At 43.0% G+C, this 23,353-nt stretch overlaps 1 protein-coding gene across 3 annotated transcripts in view; it reads left to right on the top strand.

The window, feature by feature from the left end:
- The window catches only part of LOC106565894 (ephrin type-B receptor 2), a 170,971-nt gene that overhangs the window by 71,799 nt on the left and 75,819 nt on the right, over positions 1-23,353 (top strand). For all 3 annotated transcript variants that reach the window (XM_082959294.1, XM_014133558.3, XM_082959293.1), the window contains exon 3: positions 7,116-7,800. In XM_082959294.1, the coding sequence (XP_082815420.1) occupies positions 7,116-7,800 (685 nt within the window). The remainder of the gene's footprint in view (positions 1-7,115; positions 7,801-23,353) is intronic.

Here is a 23,353-nt window from a genome sequence, read left to right as displayed (position 1 = left end):
GAGCACCAAAAATTCAAAAAACAATAGAAATTTTGACGGCAAAGAATTATAACCAATTTTCAGTGCGGCCTTCCGGACCTTGCAGGCAGTTACAAATTAATGTAGACATTGCACTAAAAACACCCATTATGTGGAGAGGATGTTGAGGTCTTCATATATTAAGGCCTAATGATGTGGCCTGTGGGCTCAGCACCAGTAAAGAAATGTTCTGTGTGACACAGAACTGGATTGTAGAGGTAAAGGTTTGTTGGCCACAGCACATTCTAACCCTAGGTGTAATACTTTGATTTAATATTCTGCTTTAGCAATGATAAACATTTATTTTATGTCAACTTGTGAGTGGATTCAGAATCAGATTAATAAGGCATTAATACAGTGCCTTCTGAAAATATTCAGACCCCTTCACTTTTTACACATTTTGTTACGTGACAGTCTTATTCTAAAATCGATTAAATAAATGATTTCCCTCATCAATCTACACACAATACCCCATAATGACAAAGTGAAACGTTTTTTAGTTTTTTTTGCAAATGTATTAAAAATAAAACAGCTATGATATGAGAGTTGTAATTGAGATCAGGTGCATCGTGTTTCCATTGATCATCCTTGAGATGTTTCTACAACTTGATTGGACTCCACCTGTGGTAAATTCAATTGATTGGGCATGATTTGGAAAGGCACACACCTGTCTATATAAGGTCCCACACTTGCCCGTGCATGTCAGAGCGAAAACCAAGCCATGAGGTCGAAAGGAATTGTCGGTAGAGCTCCGAGACAAAATTGTGTCGAGGCACAGATCTGGGGAAGGGTACCAAAACATTTCTGCAGCATTGAAGGTCCTCAAGAGCACAGTGGCCTCCATCATCCTTATATGGAAGAAGTTTGGAACCACCAAGACTCTAGAGCTGGCCACCCGGGCAAACTGAGCAATCAGGGGAGAAGGGCCTTCGTCAGGGAGGTGACCAAGAACCCAATGATCATTCTGACAGAGCTCCAGAGTTCCTCTGTGGAGATGGGAGAACCTTATAGAAGGATAAACATCTCTGTAGCACTCCACCAATCAGGCCTTTATCGTAGAGTGGCCAGATGGAAGCCACTCCTCAGTAAAAGGCACATGACAGTTTGTCAAAAGGCACCTAAAGACTCTCAGACCATGAGAAACACGATTCTCTGGTATGATGAAACCAAGATTGAACTCGTTGGCCAAGTGTCACGTCTGGAGAAAACCTGGCACCATCCCTACAGTGAAGCATGATGGTGGCAGCATCATGCTGTGGGGATGTTTTTCAGTGGCAGGGACTAGGAGACTAGTCAGGATCGAGGGAAAGATGAACAGAGCAAAGTACAGAGAGATCATTGATGAAAACCTGCTCCATAGCACTCAGGACCTCAGACTGGGGTAAAGGTTCATTTTCCAGCAGGACAACGACCCTAAACACACAGCCAAAACAACGCAGAAGTGGCTTCGGGACAAGTCTCTGAATGTGCTTGTGGCATAGCCAAATCCCGGACTTGAACCCAATCTAACATCTCTGGAGAGACCTGAAATTAGCTGTGCAGCGACACTCCCCATCCAACCTGACAGAGCTTGAGAGGGTCTACAGAGAAGAATGGGAGAAACTCCCCAAATACAGGTGTGCCAAGCTTGTAGCGTCATACCCAAGAAGACTCGAGGCTGTAATTTGCTGCCAAAGGTGCTTCAGCAAAAGTACTGAGTAAAGGGTTTGAATACTTATGTAGATGTGATATTTCTGTTTTTTCTTTGGCATTATGGGATATTGTGTGTAGATTGATGATAAAAAATATATATTTAATCTATTTTAGAATAAGGCTGTAATGTAACAAAATCTGGAAAACGTCATTTGGTCTGAATACTTTCCAAATGCACTGTATGTATGGAGGATTTGGCACTAGACTAGTTAAAATCTACAACTTCTTAGAGACATTTTAGGGATCTACAGATCTGTACATTCTCTATAGTCGGGCTATAATGAATATGACTGGAATATGAAATATGGAAGTCTTATATAAGATCCTATATTCCATGCATGTCAATTCACAACAAGTTTCATTAAAAGGCAGGTTTTGTCATTTAAAGAGTTAATTCAGTATAAAAAAAAGTCTGGTTATGACAGATCCTGGTTATGACTTTGTATATAGCCATTTCCTTACCTAAATGGTCATGTTAAAGCATATTTAAGTATATGGAACTCGTTAGAATAGAGTAACCCCTAATTTAGTATGATTGTCGATTAAAGTTGGTCTGTAAAACTATATCCTGCCTTTTTAAGACCTCTTCATCATGGGGGAGAACATATTTGTATGGTTATGATTTTATATGAGCACTGAAATGTCAATCCCGGGTTGGCAACTTGGCATGCATTATATTGTCATGTCTTTAATTTACTCCAAAGTAAAAATGTAAATATGATCCTTGTGTAGATTGGTGGAAGGGGATTAAAGCATCAATAGGAAGCTTGTTTGTCTAACTTTACATGTTGAACATAACAAATGGACAATGGTAATTGAAGTTGACTGCACCAGACCGTTCTACTCATGTCTCCCTGTGTCTCTCTCTGTGTGTCTCTCTCTGTGCCCTCCATGTGGCTGGGACTCCTGCAGTACTTGGCTCGTTTTGTTCCCCTCTTTGTAACTCAATGCAGAGACTGGGTGTCATTTGTCCTGCCCTGTCCCCTTAGGGCACAGCACTCTTACTCTAACAGATTTCCCACAACTGCAAATTGGACAACTTGGCCCCAGGAGATTTCCATTGGATTCTTTCTTCTTCATGTGAATTATTTATTTACTTGTTGTCAGTGGCAGAGTGCTGGAATGTTTTGTATGTCTGTAGCTGTTCTCTGATGCTTCAGCCATCCTGGGTCGATCCTCATACTGTAATGACAAGACGTGAGAACTGAAGTACACATTTCATGTTGTGTCATGCATGCCACTGTGGCCTTTGAATGATGTAAATGGCTCAGGAGGCCGCTCACCCTGCCAGCCCACTCCACCCCAGGAAGGAGGTTCAGTTAGACACAAAAGTCCATACTAGAGACCATAAAGACTTTATTTTGGATCATTTAATGTAGCAAAAAGCTTCCTTTTGGGAATAGTTTGTGATTTGGTGTTAGTCTACTCTATAACTCATCCCTGACAGTGTGTTCTGCTTGGCTTTACAGCAGAGACACATTGTCAGGGAGACTGAAGGTCAGCTGAACTTTAACCCCATCCTGGAGTGGCTGGCAGCCCTGGGAGTTATCAATCCAGAACCTCATTCTCTGAGTCCAGCATGCTCTATAATTTCATACAGCTACAGTAAGCGGCTGGCAGTTCACACATTGTGTACTTTTCCAAACTGCATAGCTATACAGAGCACATTCATCAGATTTCATTCTAAGGTCATTTATCATTAATGTGAGTCAAGAGGATAAGTGGCATTTAAACTCATTATTTAGCTGAAATTAAAAGATGGCCAACAATTGCCTAACCCATTGTTCATCCCGTTCACACTCAGTAGAGCAGTGCAGCAGAATGCACAGTGCTCTGCACCGCTAGCGCTGTAATGACTGTCTTTATATTTGGGTACGACCCTCAAGACCATAGATGCGACCCTGGACACTTTGGCGCCCCACTTATGATGGTCCTCTTTATGTTTGGGTGCCAACCTCTGAGCACTAAGGGCCGATGACACCCCATTAGAAGGAGCTCCTTTATGTGAGTGTGTGACCCCAGAACACAGGACCTTGAAGAGAGCAGCTCCTCTGGCGTGTTGTTGATTGCAAGTTCTCACTTGTTCAGTCTGTGAGCTCTTTATGTCCATAAATTAATGTTGTGTTTCAGCAGATGGAAGCTCATGCAGTGCTATGAAAGAATACCTTGATTCTGTGTGTTTCACCTTGACATATACAGGTAACTGCCAAAATAATGGAAACACTTGAGTAAATGAGGGATACAAAGTATATTGAAAGCAGGTGCGTCCACATAGGGGTGGTTCCTGATTTAATTAAGCAATGAACATCCCATCATGTTTAGGGTCATGCTTAAAACTGACCAGTTTTCCATTATTTTGGCTACCATGACTAGAAGAAGAGATATCAGTGACTTTAAAAGAGGGGTCTCAAAGGAGCATAGGGGGTTTAAAGTGTTTGTGTGTGTTTGTGTGTGCGTGTCTTAGTCACCAGATCTCTACCTAATTGAACACTTATGGGAGATTCTGAAGTGGCGCCTGAGACAGCGTTTTCCACCACCATCAACAAAATACCAAATTATGGAATTTCTTGTGGAAGAATGGTGTCGCATCCCTCCAATAGAATTCCAGACACTTAAAATATATGCCAAGGCACATTGAATCTGTTCTGGCTGCTCGTGGCGTTAAGACACGTTTTGTTGGTATTTCCTTTATTTTGGCAGTTACCAGTAGGTTTGTTCACGTAGGACAGATGTTGTAACTGTGAATTCAATTATTATTTGAATGATGCCTTTGACTGATATCAAGCATACAGGAAAAAGTAATAATGTATTTGATTTTTAAATACATTGTACAGTATCTCCTGCTTTATAGCATACATCCAGCTACGTAGCCAACAGTACATCCAGTCAAGATACTCTACATGGTGGTCGTGATGGTCCCCCTCTCAATAGATCTGGACTCAGATAAACAAGTCTGTGTGTGGTAAAAAACTATCTCAAAGGAGAGAGAGTTAGTGTTACAATTCCCATCCTCCTCAAAGAGCCCTTCATCCTTCTTAACCAACCCCACCATGAACTCCTCCACCCCCCCACCACAATCAACTCCACCACCTTACCTAACACATGACCGCCCTGCAGCCTCACTCCCACTATAGTACCGGGAGGAAAAGCTGTGAAAATGAAGACGTTTCTTCTTATTTCACACTCGGCGCTTGATCGCTGGCCTCTTATTATGCCCCATTTGCTTCCCTCCACTGGCTCTGATGAAAGCAGGGCAGCAAAGCCGTGACAGGACTAAAAGGGGCCCTCCATCAAAACACATTTGTTTGGGGTCTTTTTAGCCTGGCCCTATTCCCCCTTCCTGTAGTCACTATCTCTCATTAGTGGCTACCGCCCTACCCCCAACCCCAGTTCACATTGTTTAAGTTTGATGGAGCGATGCTTGGGGCTCAGCACAAGAGAACGTCACACTCTGTCCTTTCCTGTTTAATCGGTCCACGACCTCTGTCTGAAAAGAGTGTCACTCTGTGAATGGAGGTGGAAAGGTCAATGGCTGCCCATGACCCTGGATGGCTGTGTCCATTTGGATGGGGAATAGATGGGACGACCAACACATTCCCCCTCCCAGAATGTCTCTTAACTGTAAATCAAGGCCCCCCATTTTGGTCAACATTAACATTCATACACTTACAGTATTAATGAGTAGCTTTTATTGCATATTAATGGACCATATCTGATACATTCTCGTAATTCTAAAAGATTTGTAGATGTGTGTCATCAAAATGAAGACATATAGCTACCATCTGGTTGAAACACATCCAAGGTCTCTTTAAACATTGTCTACAAACACAATCTTAATAGTTTTGAGTTAGTGCCAGTATTACAATAATACATTTTCTTCATACCTTTCTCCTTCAAATCCCTCCAGTTACTAAAGGTTTTACATCAATCAACTGTTATTAATGAACTGTACAAATGTGGTATGATGTCTGTCTGTCTGGAGAGAATAATATGGAAATGGGAATAAAGAAGAAAAGCTGTAATTAGTCTGTGAGTGTTTGATAGAACGTGGGTCTTAAACATGAGGGCTGACTCGCTCCTCCTTACCCGTCAAAACTCTGTCAGAATCCTTGTTAAGTGGGTAGTAATTTAGGAAATGATGTCAGCTGTGAAGTGAAGAGTGAAGAGGGATAAGAGGGGTATGGGGTAAAGGCAGCACGGGGTGCAGCTGACTAGTGTGAAGAGGCTTTGGTGTTAAGAAAAGCTTTCTCTTCAGATGAACTTGTCAGGTCAAGGTCACAGTGGTTGGAGTCCATTGGAGTAACAGCAGAGGTTGCATATGAACGCTTTACTATATCGTGTGTGTGTGTGTGTGTGTGTGTGTGTGTGTGTGTGTGTGTGTGTGTGTGTGTGTGTGTGTGTGTGTGTGTGTGTGTGTGTGTGTGTGTGTGTGTGTGTGTGTGTGTGAAATGAAAAGTATCCCTAGCACACAAAGTGAAATCTGCTCTCTGTTTGCAGATAATGACCTGTGTAATGTGATTACCCCAGTTCTATGTTTCATTGGAGTGGGACTCAGATTAGGGTTAAATTCATGTCATGCATGTGTTTAGGTACAATGACTGATCTGTTTCATTTACAATAACTGATGTGTTGGTGCTGGACTAATTTGGAGATTTGCTTATTGTAGTATTCAATAACACATTGTAATTCAAAAACAGGAAAATTGGGTGCATCACCCATGCATTGGAGAGAAGGATTTATTTTTCTCATTATTTAGACCGACCGGGGGATTGTTTTTCCTGTATTTCTTACCCTTGAAGAGCTTCTTCCGACAGTGACTTTATGCAAATAGTTTCCTTTTTTGTATTTGGCCAGAGGACATAGAGGAGCCAGAGAGGAGGCGGCACTATAATACCTTGCTGGCTGTCTAATGAGCAGAGTTTAACACCTGCTCTCTACTGGCTAAATAATGCATGGTCCTGTCCTAGAGTAGAGTCGAGAGAAACAAACAGGCCAGGTTCATGCAGGGAGCCAAGTGGGATCTCCAGCGGGTACTGATGATGACAACCTCTCACTGCAGGCCTACCTCTGTGCCAACAAAACAATGTTAGGGAGCAGATTACACCCTGCCCATAATGTACACTCCCCATCTCCTGCACTGTAATCTCAACCCTGACTGGGACCGCTGCTGCTCGGGATGGCCCTGTCTTTATCTATGGTTAGGTTGTAGTGTAGCCATGATGCTGGGTACACTTGCCATTGGGTTGTGTGTGAGGTAGAGGTAAAGAATTGGAGGTATTGATGTGTTACTAAACCTACCATTCAAAATATACGGTCAGCATGTGGTCAACACAGGGACATATTATCAAAGTGTATGTTGTGTCTACATTTGAGTAACCCTTTACCTCTGTGTCCTTCTTCCACAGTGGGAGGAGGTGAGTGGATACGACGAGAACATGAACACCATTCGCACCTACCAGGTGTGCAATGTGTTCGACAACAACCAGAACAACTGGGTCCGCACCAAGTACATCCGGCGCCGGGGTGCACAGCGCATCCACGTGGAGATGAAGTTCTCCGTGCGAGACTGCAGCTCCATCCCCAACGTGCCCGGCTCCTGTAAAGAGACTTTTAACCTGTACTACTATGAGTCAGACTCCGACACGGCCAACAAGGTGTCCCCGGCCTGGATGGAGAACCCCTGGATCAAGGTGGACACCATCGCAGCCGACGAGAGCTTCTCCCAGGTGGACCTGGGTGGCCGGGTGATGAAGATCAACACAGAGGTGCGGAGCTTTGGCCCCGTGTCCAAACACGGCTTTTACCTGGCCTTCCAGGACTACGGCGGCTGTATGTCACTCATCGCCGTGCGAGTCTTCTACCGGAAGTGTGCCCGCGTCATCCAGAACGGGGCTGTGTTCCAGGAAACCCTGTCGGGGGCGGAGAGCACCTCTCTAGTGGCATCGCGTGGCGTGTGTATCCCCAACGGGGAGGAGGTGGACGTGCCCATCAAGCTCTACTGCAACGGGGATGGCGAGTGGATGGTGCCTATCGGGCGCTGCATGTGCAAGGCTGGCCACGAGGCTGTGGAGAACGGGACTGTGTGTAGAGGTAAGGGCCACCCTCATCCCTCTCTCTATAACTCTGTTAGCCAGACTAGATAGACACGCTAACCTTACAAACCTAGTCAGCTGTAGATTCATAAGAGTAATCCAAACAGCAGAGAATAATACCGTACCTGTCTGCATTCTGCACTTCATGCTGCTCTAGGGATCAGGTTATTCCCTACGAACAGAAAGTGTAAGCTTTTAAAATATGGCCATGTATATTGAATAAGTAAACAGGAGGATGGGATGATCACACATCACAGTGGATAGGACATGTTGGCTCTACGGTCCCATTTTCATATGAATGATCCCTCCACGGCTTTTCCATTAACAAACTGGTGAATATTACTTCACATATGTAACAGATGTGCTTCAGGTTATGGCTTATGTACTGTATGACAGAATATGGCTTTTCTTTTGAAGCTGGCAGATATAGAACATGTCTAGTTCATTTCTAAAGCACTCTAAAGGAGAGGACTGTCAGACCACCGGTGTTTGGACTCCAATCACATAGGTCTGTCATAGCTGGGAGAGACTTTTCCTTCAGAATATTTATTACTTTCAACACTCTACACCAGGGATCATCATCTAGCTTCAGCCCCGGGCCAATTTTTTCCCGAGCGGATGTCAGGCGGCCCGGAACGTGATTACAAATCATTTATAGACTGCAAATTGACCACAAGAATCGCAAACAGATATAATACTTTACTAAAACATAATCATTTCAAACCATGCTTACACAATCACATACTGCATATCTGTAACGATCGTCTGAAAGAGGGGACCAAGATGCAGCGTGGTGAGTGTTCATATTGAAGTTTTAATAATACGAAACACTTCAACTTAAGAAACAAATGACCGCCAACAGTTCTGTCAGGTGCAAACCACACAACAGAAACAACTACCCACAAAACCCAAAGGAAAACAGGCTGCCTAAGTATGGCTCCCAATCAGCGACAACGATGTATAGCTATCCCTGATTGAGAGCCATACCAGGCCAAAACAAAGAAATACAAAAACATAGAAAAAAGGACATAGAATGCCCACCCTAGTCACACCCTGGCCTAACCAAAATAGAGAATAAAACCCTCTCTATGGCCAGGGCGTGACAATATCTCTCTATTATCCATGGGATTTCCAAAATTAAAATAATTTGTAGCTGATTTGTTGGTGTTTGTACAGTATTTTATGTCCAACAATAAAACAATTAAAACATTTTAAAAATGGTATTCTTTTTTGCTCAGAAAACTTGGGGGGCCTAATGAAATCCTCCAGTTGGGGAACCCTGCTCTACACAGTGTAGTAGATGTCCTTTTACATGTCCATTCAAATCTACACAGCATAGAAACCATTTCCCTGACTGGGAGAATTCTATTAAATGCATGACTTTACCTCATGGGAAGCTGTAATGCTAATGCATGAAGGATGTGTGAATATATTACATTGAATCATTGTGTCATAGGTCTTCTCATTCCATATTCCAGCTCTGATGGAAAAGGTTGTAAAGAGGTTCATATTTCAGTTTCTCACAGTGGAGGTTGAAGTTGATTTGAGTTTATAAGTGTATTGATACTGTTTCTAAAGAAAACACAAATAGCCAAAATAAGATCAAAGCTGAATAGTAGCATCTATCGCTTTAGGTGCAATGCAGTGTTGAGTCAGTAAGCTTCCACACACACACCCACTGGGTACACCAAAAATGTATGTCTTTCATATACAAGGACAAGAGAGGATTTGTTCCAAACGCCTACCTCCTACCTTTCTTCTCTTCGACTGGAATCACTCGAGGTCCAGATCGATTTACCATTTCACAACATCACTGTGCTCAACCTCACCTGTGCTGCTACGCCCGTCCGCCCCGCGGCAGGTGGTATTGGCTGGACGTGCTCAGAGAGCCTGATGGCTAACAGCAGAACGGGGCAGTATCAGCCTGCAGCTTGCAGCCTGCAGACAGGGCCCACGCTGACACAGCAATGCAGCCAGCCGGCAGGCACAATAAAACACCCACCTGTGTACTGCTGCCTCTGTAATTAGCCCCCAGCAGCTCTGGCTCTGCAGAGAGGAGGGAAAGCGATGGGCGATAGCCCGTCTTGCTCCTCACAAACAGTACCTCTGATCAATGACTGCTAATGAGGACATGCACAGGCCCTCCTTAAGGAATACGCACCAATAAGAGGCACACGGAGGATAGCTGCTCTAATTTGAAACCCCTGCATAATTACACGAATCTGGTTGTTTTTTGACCTACATGTAAGTCACTGCGTTGGCGGATTGGAATGTCTCATGGGCATTCTCAATCACTGTGCTTTTGTGTGAAACTGGATTATACAATTAAATTGATAGCCATTCAATGGAAATGCACATTTTTCAATCACTCACCGTTAGAATGCTGGGCGGTGGAAGTGTTTCACCTTCCAGTTCCTTATCATTCTCCTATTTCTCCAACAGGGGAAGAATCAGTTAATCACAGAGGCTAGCCATCCAAGGTGCTTTGCTCTGAAGAAAAGCTTAAATCATTGCAGTCTTTCATCTTCATCATCCCCTTTGCTGTACTGAGAGAGTGTGTGTGAGGCCAAAGCTCACACAAACACATCACTTCCCAGTGTTCACAAGCCAACATTTTTCAGTTTTTCTTTGTTTCGCTAGGTCTTCACTGATCACATAGCCACACTCAGCGGACTATTAAAGCTTTATGAGCAGGAGCTGTGGCAGGCAGCAAAACGTTGGCAGAGCCAATACAATAGTCATGAGACTCAGTGCATACAAGGAGAAATGTATGCGCTGCAAAAGAAGAAAATAAAATCATTAAAGATGAAATTATTACTTGCGGTCTGCCCATTGTATGGTAATCCTTTTAGATTTTTGATCGAGCCCTGCAATCAATCGACGTGTGTAATCTTTCTCCACATTGAAAGTTGATATTGCAGTGTGAGACTGTGGCCAGTGATGACTTTATTTATGAAAGATGCGCTTTTGCCTGCTCATGTTTAGATAATGAGTTGATTTGTGAAAGATGCCCTCTCAGGGAGTCTTCACTATCCTCTTTCAGAGAGGATTATGAAACCGCAGACCGAAAATAATATAACAGCCGAGATGAAAGAGCTGTCCTGCTCGTTTATTAATAATGTGACGCTTTGTTCCAATACCTCAGCAACAAAACCTGGAATTAAACATGTATCAATTAAATCCTTGGCAGGGCCCTAATCACACTTGGACATGAAATCGGTCAAAATATTGACAATAGACAGCGCTATTGCTTAAATTGCAGGGCATTTTTCCGTGATCGTCTTACTAACCAGATGAAGTTACTTCTCATAGAAGTGCCGGGAGTAAATGAACCTGAACCGCACCAGGGTCTTTGAACAGAATGGGCCCTGAAAGGAGAGATCTGATTTCCCTCAGAGCTCCAGGAGATGGTGCACCACAGAGACACACATGGGGTTCTGTTCGTCCTTGCCTTTCAGTTGAAATACTCTATCTCTCTCTAGAAGGATACAATGAGAGCCATGGTCAAGGGTGGACAGCTTCCTAACAATGCCCATGTGTGGTTTTTATTGTAATCTGATCATCTAACCCATGCCATTGTGGCTTTAATGGTCTCGACTGTGGGAGTGTGTCTCATATTATTGAGTAATGCAGGTTCAGTTAGAGACGCAAAAGTCACATTTACAGTAACATCGTTTCTAACAGCACTAAATAACCCAGTAGTTATTTAACTAGTGTCGTTTGAGGAAGGGGAATGCTGTAAAATCACCAGCGTAGTTTACACAGGCATGTCCCGCTGCACAGATATAAAAGGAAGCATTCAACACACCACAACAAATAGTTCTGCTTGACATCTATGACAGTTGAGGGTGTAAAATGTGAGGAACAGGAGACTGCATGGTCTCTCTCCCAATGACATGCAGAGAAAAGCCCAGTGTGAAACATAAGACAGCATGTCAGCTCACAGACTGTCTCAGACTGAGGCCATGATGAAACGGGATGGACATGCTACATTCAGCACTGCTCACAGATTCAAAACATTCAATAATGCACCATCAGAAAGAGTCAGTATCAAGAATTAGTAATGGTGAGCTTGGTTGCTGATTGTGGAGGAACAGGAAGGTGTTTTTCTCCTCCTCTTGGATGTGGTGAGGTCTCTGTACTGTCAGTAGTGTGGGCTGAGCTGCCTGATGCTAGCTCTGCTGTTCCACATCCAAGGCAAGAAGATTAACGAGGAGAGCTTTAGTAATCCTTCAGTCAAATGTAATGGTAGATAAAGGGAGTTAGAGGGGATTGAGTGGGAAGGTGGGCCCTGGGATGGCATAGCATGATTGCATGGAAAAAGAAAAGGAGAGGAGGGGGGAAGCTTCAAGCCAGGAAATGACTCCCTAACCCACTGACAGAATTCCCGGCTCTGCATCCAGAGAGGGTTTAATGGTTGAAATCAGTACAGCACAGACACACCTCTGCTGCGCCTGCTTTTATTTCCCAGGATGCCCTTGCCTTTAATAATAGCTCTAATTGACTAACAGCACACGTGGGGAATACACAGCCATGTGTACACGTAGACACCTCTCCCCTGCGCTCTAGATCCAGGCAAACGCAAAACAAACACACCCCCTCAAGGCTTTTGCTGCACTGTGTGCAAACAAAGGCACAGGATTCTGAGAGACGGAAAAATCTTTAAAATCGTTTCCTTTACATATAAAGGGATTATACTGTCTCAGATTAAATCATTTTAGTATGTGCGTAAGGAATCTACATTTACATCCACTCAGTATGTACTGTAATTCATCACAGTATTTGACTGACAAATACCATACAAAATACTAGTTGATTTGTTCAAATGGATGCTTCAATTGAAGGTCTGGCTCATGATCTGAGGGGCTGTTATACTGTAGGTCGATGGTGTGGTCTGTGAACATGTGGAAGATAGTGTAGCAGAAGAAGGGGAACATTGGAGCTGTGGGACATGTCTTAGCCAACCACAGAGACTCTGCGGAGCAGTCACACTCCTTTATTCCTTGTTCTCAACTGTGATGGGATTTCAGCCTGACCAGGTGTTTTCTCTGTCTTTGTCTTTGTCTCTTTGAGCGCAGCACACATCTAAACAGCAGACTACACAGAGCAGTAACCATTTACTCCCCCCCCCCCCCCCCCCCCCACACACACACACACAGAGGGAATCACCCCTTTTCTCCAAACACATCCATCACATAGGAATGTGATAACTCCAGGTGAGATGTCTGCGAATCGCCTCCAGCTCAGAGATCACGGCCTATTCGCCATGTAAACCTGTTCCATATGGCCGTGCATGTGTTGGGTCCTACCCGATATGGTTCCTCATGCGGTGGTTCCAATCCCTCGTCTGTCCTTGTTATCCCACACCATCTCTGGAATGCAATGTGTCCAGACCATTTTCTGCACAGCGCTCCTTTTATCTTGACCCTGCAGTAGGGTTACCCAGTGCCTGGCTCTGCTTCTGAACACCTCGACACTGTGGCCCCTCCTGGCCCTGGGTCCCCCATGCTTCAGACAGTGGTCTGATGATCTGGTGTGAGAGAGGTATAGGAGAATGACCCCTACAACCCCTGATTCAGACAGCCTTCCTACTGGACAAGCCATTTTGCTACTGAGACAGGACGGCGCCTTCTCCATACAAGCCCCCATGTGCTCCTTCAGATGTCTTCATTCATGTCCTGTTAGAGGCTTCACTGAATTCCATCAGCAAACAACTAGGAAGTGGGATGGATTGTGTCTGACTGACAAAACCTCAAAATAAGAGCTACAGTTGAAGCGACCTTGTTTGTCAGTACACGAGTCAACATTTTAAGACTATACTGTAGACATACAGTATACAGTAAATCATGCAGAATACTTTGTATACAGTTGGTCTGTTCTAAAAAGTGCACAGAGAGCTGCTCTCCATTCCAGACATAGAGCTGCTGTCCATTCCTGACATAGAGCTGCTCTCCATTTCTGACATAGAGCTGCTCACCATTCCTAACATAGAGCTGCTCTCCATTCCTGACATAGAGCTGCTCTCCATTCCTGACATAGAGCTGCTCTCCATTCCGGACATAGGGCTAATGAATGTACCATGTGTGTTATGTGGCCATAGTGTCATAGAGATGAGCCCAGTTGTTCTCACACAATTGACCCCCAGTCGCTTACTGAAGGGTAAACCCCAGATTGTGTTTCACCCCGTGCTGTCATCCAATCTCATGGAACATCTTTCATGGCATGATGTTACACTAAACATAAAGGCGTTCAATGTAGAGGACCGAGTTTGGAAAACCCTGCTATAGAGTACAGTATTGTAGAGCAGAGAATAGGAATATCTTCCTTAGTCGTTGAGACAGTTTTAAAACTATAATGGATTTTAAAATTAGAACGTCAACCCGCCAACAAAGATCTCCCCTCTTTTAAAGTTCAATAGGTGTTTAAAGATTAAACACAGGAGTGAGTGAAGGGAGAGACGGGAAACATGAAAAGCTATGGATGGTTCAATCCTCCTGGCTGGGTTATCAGTGCTGGACGCCTCACTGCTCTGTGACATCACTAATAACTAGAGCATGTCAGCACTTTCTTCTTGAAGAGCAGGATAAAATGAAGACATCTTACAGAGCGCAAACGCTACTCCTCTCCACAATAGAGTTAAGTGCTCTACTGACATTTTTAGGTAGAGAGGTGTATTCTGTTTGATGTATACAGCCAAACAATGCTGAACCTATATTTGGTAATGGTGTCGGCTGAGAACAAAGATGGAACGTAGAGTAAGAGGAGCCATACCCAAAGGAAGACCAAAATAAAATGTACCATTAACATTTAATTTCACTGCTACAGCCCAGCAGGAAAACAACAACAGACAGAGAGTAGTATCCTTGGTTTCAAGGGCATCATCTCTCCATAACCCCACTGAATCTCTGCGGGGTGATTATGGCCTTCACCTCTTTTATCTAAAGACAGATTTGGCTTATCCCAGTGTTTGAAGAACCCTCCGAAAAATCAAGCCATTTATATAGGGCTTTATTATTCTTGGGAATTAGATTCCAAGATGTTTAGAATTTCATCTGCTAGTGTAAACTCAAAAGTTGGACTGACATAACAAAGTTTTTGTCATCACTCCCATGAGACTTTCCGGCAGTGTTTGAGTTTGAAATAGAATACACTCATCTAAAAGTTAAGCTCTCTCCAATCTCCCAGAAACACACCTCAGGAGGATTACTCTCTATTTGCTTTGTCAGATTACTCTCTGATCAACAGGCTGTATTAAAGTCTCTCTCAGACTCAGCTTACTCCACTTGGCCATGGCAGGTAGCGATGCCTTCAATTTGACACTCTCGAGCACATAGGCCTGCTATATTGTCCCAGCAGAGTTAGCTGTGCCTTCTGCATGTCACAGAGTCTAGAGTTTACTCTATCTTTGTGTAAAAAGCAATGGGTGTTCGTCTGAACTTTGGTAGTCTACATGTTGCTGGGCTCCGGTTGGGAAAGTCGCCTGGTTAAGCGCTCAGCCTCCCGCCGAGGGGAGTCCTACTGCAGTAGCTCTGGGGGACAACCCAGCTGTGTAAATGCTTTAGTTACAGAATATTCAACATGTACAACTTTTTTTAGTTGCCCTCGGGCATCGACTAAGCAAATAAATTACCCAATGTAATGAGCTGTTCCACTCCCCTGTGCAAACCCGTAGCTGCTGGCTGGAAGATCGAACGCTAATACACATTTTTTGTTTTACGACTCTGGTGAAGAAATGGGTTCATCTAAAGGATACAGGAATGTTTTCATCCCTTCTTTGAAGGATGAAAGGAATTGCACAATTCAGTAATCCTTATCTAGTCAGTTAGGATGTTTTAGCCAACACGTTGAGCGCCCTAGTTTATATGCGCAGGAATTCTCTCTCACCAGATTTCTTTGTTCAACTTTTCTTCTCTTTTCAGTTTGTGCACCATAATTACCTTTTGGGATTCTCTGTTTATACAACCTACATTGCAGGAGGTATGATAGAAATACGCGAATGACATGAATAGTGTGATATTTTTCATTCTGTGAGTTTTCCAGCATTAGTTCACATGCAATGCTAGGAGACTGTGCTTGTTTTAATGCCCATAAAGTAATTTGCTATATATGTGCCTTTATTTGTTACATAAACCTTTGTTTCACATTAGCCTACTGCAGCTTTAATTAAAGCTGCAATATGTAACTTTTTTGGCGACCTGACCAAATTCACATAGAAATGTGAGTTATAGATCTATCACTCTCTTTGAACGGAAGTCTAAGAAGCAGTAGATTTGTTCTATGTGTGTTATTTCTGTGCTTTCCGTTCTTAAGTTTTGATTTTTGCATCTTTTACGTCCAGTTTTGCACGCCAGCTTCAAACATCTGAAAATACAATATTTTTGGTTATGGAAAATATATTTCACTGCGGTTTAGATGGTGCAATGATTCTCTACACTATAGTTGCTTGTTTTGTCACAAACGAATACAATTTTAGGAAGGAAATGGCAGAGCGATTTCTGCGTAGTGCATCTTTAATTTAAGAGAGGGGAAATCCTTCATAGTGAATTACATTATGTGTGTCAATACTGTAAATATTGGGTGCCCATTTCACTGTATTCTCCTCTTACAGCTAACACAGAATCTCCATATTCCATGACATTCAGAATACCTTTGTGTGTTTACACATTGTCCAAAGCTGATGCTTTACATACACCTTCAGTGCACTGATAATCTCAACAAAAAAATAGGACAATGCATCTTTGTGGTAGCTTACCTCTTTATAGCATACCAGTCAATACCCCATACCAACCAATACTTTTCATTTGAAAGGAAGCATGGAATGCATCCTAGAAGAACACAGTGCCTTGGAATGAGTCTAATGAATAGATGCTGTGCTGTGTGAGCTGCCCAGCCAGACCAGCCATTGTGTGTGCTGCATGTTAATGTGTATGGTGTAACACCATGGCATGTAAAGTGTGAAGGCCACAGGGCGTTGGCTTCAGGCTGAGGAGAGACAGAGGTTCAGAGGTGAGCCAGAGTGGCTGCTGGGTAAACACTGTATCACACACGGCTCTGCTTTTCCCCCGCTCCCATGCTGTCACGACATTTGGACATGAACCACCAACCACTGTTTACCATCAAGCCTGGATTGGCAAGTTACTGTATCGGTGCCTGGGAGGCTGCTATCCTTGCAGAGTTTTTTGGGCAGCGTGCATGGGGGAGGGTCTTTGCCTGTTAACTGGCAATTAGGGGGGTTGTTTTGTTTCCTCCTGGTGCCAACAGACACTGTGTGGCACCGTCTCGACGCACCACGACTGCCCTGCTTCTTGTCAGGACATGGGCATCCTTTCTTTGTGAAATAACCCTGCTTACAACAGCTAGCGTCTGGAAAACATTAGTCCTGGTTATTAATGAGGTTGTTTTGATTCTCTTCTTCCCCTCTTTACTTTTCCGAGCCAAGTATGAAAATGACTGTGATGTTAAGGCGTTTGGTGAAACCAACAGGCTAGGCTCAGCTTCGCTTAGTCAAGTCTGAGGAGGAGTCTGTAGAGGAAGTGCCCATGATAGATGTATCTTTAAACCACACTTGGCAGTGGACTGGATTCCTCTCTTCTTACAGTGAGCTATGATCCAGTTTGTTAAGTATCCCACAGTTTAAGGTTATCACCAGTATGATAACGACACAGTGTGGGATATGCTCAGTTGATAATCAAAGGTGTGGTATTATCCTATAAATCAACTGAGGATAGGACTGGTAATCCCTTAAACTGTTTTATCTACAGTATCATGGTGCCACATCATTATGTGTTCTCTTTGAATATAGTATATCTCTGCTATATCTCTGCATGCAGACACAGTGCAATAATGAAAAGTCAAGTTGATCAATCTCAATTTATTGGAAAACTTGGGTTCTACATTGGAACCCTTTTTTCACAGTCACACACTCATGCATGTGTAACACACTGTAGGAAGTACACTACTTTAGAATTGCTACAGTCGGTATGATGTGAAAACAGTCTATGTTTGAAAGGAGACCGGTATCTAAAGCAATGTCATCTAATAAGGCAAGGAAATAAACCATTCAATATCTACTAAATGAACAATACTGCAAGGACCCAGTGATATACATTTGAAGTTAAAGTTTATCTTCTGTTGAAATCTGTTTAAATGTTTTATGCTCAAAGATCATTGCACATCAACAGAGTATCATAACCGCAATGACCATTCATTCACAACAATACATCCATGTCAATACAGTAATCAAAAATATTACAAACTGGGTACCCAGTGAAAATGAAATGAGTGTACGTAATTATCTCAGTTCAGTTCCTACCACGATGTACCAGTCAAATGTCCCTCAATAAAAATGAGACGACGATGATGATTGTTGAAGCTGTAGATGATGAGCCTCTGTAGATGGCGAAGTAGTTTGCAGAAGATAGCAGGTGATGCTGATGCCGTCGAATCAAAAGGAGGGTACAAAAACCAGTCTGCACTGAACATAGAGAATAATAAATTATTCAGTCTCTTACTTTTATTAACAACAACGTTTTAGTAACTCTTCTGTTATAATAGTTTTTTTTTTACATGTAGCGGTCTCAAAATAATTTTACTGATTGTGTTTCAAAACCCACATTCTTCTCCACTGCGACAAGGCAACTACAGCCGAGCGCCATTACTGTTCAATCACTCTCTTACAAAGAAATGCACATGTAGTGATAGCAAATGCTAAATGCTAAATGTTCCAAAGTTGTCACTCTCAAAAGCATAAATGCTTTTGTCAATATCCTGACTGGTTTTAGATCGTAAATATCATGTACACTTTAGTTATTCATCAAAACAGGCATAGAATTTAGCTAGCATAAAACGAACTCATCAGTATTCTCTTTTCATAAACATCAAATGAAAATGTGTCCCAATTCCCCTCTGGTTCAGCTCACTCTGATTATCTATGCGATCGATTCTTCTGTAGTAGTAAATATGTATTCCACAACATTGTTTCAAGTAAGTTATTTATGTTAACAACATTCAATATCTCTAGGTTTCTTTCGTGGGCGCTCTCTCCATAGGCAAGAGGGAAAAGAGCGAGATCAGAGCCATAGCGAAAGAGGTTCAGACTCTAGGAGTTGCCAACAAACTCCCAACCCATAGAATTAGTGTGTCACGTCCTGACCCTTGTAAGATGTCATTTTCTATAGTAGAGTAGGTCAGGGCGTGACAGAGGGTGTTTTTGGGTGGTTTTCTACATTTTCTATTTCTATGTTTAACCTCTCTAGGGTAGGTGGCACCAAATCGTCCCACCTACATAACAGCCAGTGTAATCCCGTGGTGCGTTATTCAAAAACCTTAAAAATGCAAAAACTTAAATTTTTCAAACATATGACTATTTTACACCATTTTAAAGACAAGACTCTCGTTAATCTAACCACACTGTCCGATTTCAAAAAGGCTTTACAACGAAAGCAAAACATTAGATTATGTCAGCAGAGTACCCAGCCAGAAATAATCAGACACCCATTTTTCAAGCTAGCATATAATGTCACATAAACCCAAACCACAGCTAAATGCAGCACTAACCTTTGATGATCTTCATCAGATGACACTCCTAGGACATTATGTTATACAATACATGCATGTTTTGTTCAATCAAGTTCATATTTATATCAAAAACCAGCTTTTTACATTAGCATGTGACTAGCATGTGACTAGCATTCCCACCGAACACTGCCGGTGAATTTACTAAATTACTCACGATAAACGTTCACAAAAAGCGTAACAATTATTTTAAGAATTATAGATACAGAACTCCTCTATGCACTCGATATGTCCGATTTTAAAATAGCTTTTCGGTGAAAGCACATTTTGCAATATTCTCAGTAGATAGCCCGGCATCACAGGGCTAGCTATTTAGACACCCGGCAAGTTTAGCACTCACCAAAGTCAGATTTACTATAAGAAAAATGTTATTACCTTTGCTGTCTTCGTCAGAATGCACTCCCAGGACTTCTACTTCAATAACAAATGTTGGTTTGGTTCAAAATAATCCATAGTTATATCCAATCAGCGGCGTTTTGTTCGTGCGTTCAAGACACTATCCGAAAGGGTAAATAAGGGTGATGAGCATGGCGCAATTTGTGACAAAAAAATTCGAAATATTCCATTACCGTACTTCGAAGCATGTCAACTGCTGTTTAAAATAAATTTTTATGCCATTTTTCTCATAAAAAAGCGATAATATTCCGACCGGGAATCTGCGTTTAGGTAAACAGACGAAAGAAAATAAAGCATTCGGTCGACTCGGGCACGCGCCTAAGCCCATAGTACTCTGATCAGCCACTTGCCAAAAGCGATAATGTGTTTCAGCCAGAGGCTGCCTCGATATCGTTCAGCTTTTTCCCAGGCTCTGAGAGCCTATGGGAGCCGTAGGAAGTGTCACGTTATTGCAAAGATCCTCAGTCTTCAATAAAAAGAGCCAAGATGAAACACAATTTGTCAGACAGGCCACTTCCTGCATGGAATCTTCTCAGGTTTTGGCCTGCCATATGAGTTCTGTTATACTCACAGACACCATTCAAACAGTTTTAGAAACTTTAGGGTGTTTTCTATCCAAAGCCAATAATTATATGCATATTCTAGTTACTGGGCAGGAGTAGTAACCAGATTAAATCGGGTACATTTTTTATCCGTTTTTTAATACTGCCCCCTATCCCCAACAGGTTAACAGCCCGGTACGTCCTGTGCCTCCTCTCTGCACTCGCCCTGAGGTGCGTTTCATCAGCCAGGTCACCTGTACCGGTCCCACGCATCGTTTTTTACATTTTAGTCATTTAGCAGACGCTCTTATCCAGAGCGACTTACAGTAGTGAATGCATACATTTCATTAAAAAAATTCTCCATACTGGTCCCCTGTGGGAATCGAACCCACAACCCTGGCGTTGCAAACACCATGCTCTACCAACTGAGCCACACGGCATCAGACCTCCGGTGCGCCTCCACAGCCCAGTACGTCCTGTGCCTGCTCCTCGCACTCTCCCTCCAGTGCGTTTCCACAGCCCAGTACGTCCTGTGCCTTCTCTCCGCACTTGCCCTGAGGTGCATGTCATCAGCCCGGTGCCACCTGTACCGGTCCCACGCATCAGACCTCCGGTGTGCCTCCACAGCCCAGTACGTCCTGTGCCTGGTCCTCGCACTCTCCTTCCAGCGACTCTCCCCAGTCCGGAGCCTCCAGCGATGCTCCCCAGTCCGGAGCCTCCAGTGACGCTCCGCAGTCCGGAGCCTCCAGCGGCGGCCTGTAGTCCGGTTCATCCGACGACGATCCACGGTCCGATGGTACAGAAGCAGAGGGATCTGCGGGCAGAGCGGAGGTTACGCCCCGAACCGGAGCCACCTCCGCTGCTGGAGAATCTGCTGGATGGTAAGGTTCTGGGTACTGCACTAGAGCCGCCATAGACAATTGTCACCCTCCCTACCCTCCTTTTTTGTTTTGTGGTTTCTTTTTTTTTTTGCATTCGGAGTCTGTACCTTTGGGGGGAGGGTACTGTCACGTCCTGACCCTTGTAAGATGTCATTTTCTATAGTAGAGTAGGTCAGGGCGTGACAGGGGGTGTTTTTGGGTGGTTTTCTATGTTTTCTATTTCTATGTTTAAATTCTAGGTTTCTATTTCTATGTTGTTGTTTTTTGGGATGATCTCCAATTAGAGGCAGCTGGTCCTCGTTGTCTCTAATTGGAGATCATATTTAAGTAGGGTTTTTTTCCACCTGTGTTTGTGGGCAGTTATTTTCTGTTTAGTCTCTGTACCTGACAAAACTTTATTCTGATCGTTTGGCGTTTGTTATTTTGTTTTTAGTGTTTTTGAGTTAATAAATATCATAATGAGCACTCAACACGCTGCGCTTTGGTCCCCTCTATACGACAGCCGTTACATAGTGTAAAGAAGTTAGGGACTGTCTTGTTTTGTGAAAATGTTTGTGAATGTCTGAAATAGCATGGGTTACACATGTACGCACACACACACATGAATGCACGCTCACACACACCACAGACACACACACACACACACACACACCCACACGACACACTTTTTTTTCAGTGCTAATGGAGGGCATTGATGAATGTGTTTGCTGAACTCAGTCAGGACTAGACACATTAACATTATTGACCAGCCACAGCTCTGATCACAGCACACAGCAGGGACACTCAGACTGGGAACCCAACGGCTGCACTCATACCTTTAGATTAGATGCTTCACACACCGCTAAGACAAGACAAAACTTTGAAAAGTTTTCTCACTTGCTCAATCTCCGTACTAGAGCTTAACCTGTTGAGGACAGACGTTCCGCTAGCGGAACCCCGTTCCGCCTGCGGAACCCCTAGCCAACAGCCAATGGCATCGCACGGCGTGAAATACAAAACCAACTAAAATACCATAATTCAATTTTCTCAAACAATCAACTATTTTACACCATTTTAAAGATAAGACTCTCGTTAATCTAACCACATTGTCCGATTTCAAAAAGGCTTTACAGCGAAAGCAAAACATTAGATTGTTAGGAGAGTACATAGACACAAATAATCACACAGACATTTTCCAAACTAGGATATATGTCACATAAACCCAAACCACAGCTAAATGCAGCACTAACCTTTGGTGATCTTCATCAGATGACACTCCTAGGACATTATGTTATACAATACATGCATGTTTTGTTCAATCAAGTTGATATTTATATCAAAAAACAGCTTTTTTACATTAGCATGTGATGTTCAGAACTAGCATACCCACCGAAAACTTCCGGTGAATTTACTAAATTACTCATGATAAAATACATAAAATACATAACAATTATTTTAAGAATTATAGAACTCCTTTATGCAATCGCTATGTCCGATTTTAAAATGGCTTTTCAGCGAAAGCACATTTTGCAATATTCTGAGTACATAGCTCGGCCATCACGGCTAGCTATTTTGACATCCGCCAACTTCGGGGTCACCTAAACTCAGAATTACTATTCGAGAAATTGGATTACCTTTGCTGTCCTGCACTCCCAGGACTTCTACTTCAACAACAAATGTTGTTTTGGTTCCAAATAATCCATAGTTATCTCCAAATACCTCCGTTTTGTTAGTGCGTTCAGGTCACTATCCGCGCATCTCCAGTCTCACTGTCCCCAGGCTGACCACTTACAAACTCTGTCCTATACTTTGCCCAGAGACAGCAGACACCCCATTCCACTTTCTGGCGGCTTTAGAGAGCCAATGGAAGCATTAGAAAGTGTCACATTACAGCACAGATGCTGTAATGTCGATAGAGATGCAACAGAAGGACAACAAATTGTCAGACAGGGCACTTCCTGCATGGAATCTTCTCAGGTTTTTGCCTGCCATATGAGTTCTGTTATACTCACAGACACCATTCAAACTGTTTTAGAAACTTTAGGGTGTTTTCTATCCAAATCTACTAATTATATGCATATTCTAGTTTCAGGGCAGGAGTAGTAACCAGATTAAATCGGGTATGTTTATGCGGCTGTGAAAATACTGCCCCCATCCCAAAGAAGTTAAACATATCATT

This window comes from Salmo salar, chromosome 12 (genome assembly GCF_965601325.2).
Source record: "Salmo salar chromosome 12, fSalSal1, whole genome shotgun sequence".
In the NCBI taxonomy this organism is placed as follows: domain Eukaryota; kingdom Metazoa; phylum Chordata; class Actinopteri; order Salmoniformes; family Salmonidae; genus Salmo; species Salmo salar.
Note: the sequence above shows the minus strand (reverse complement) of the source record. Positions and strands in the feature narration are given on the sequence as shown.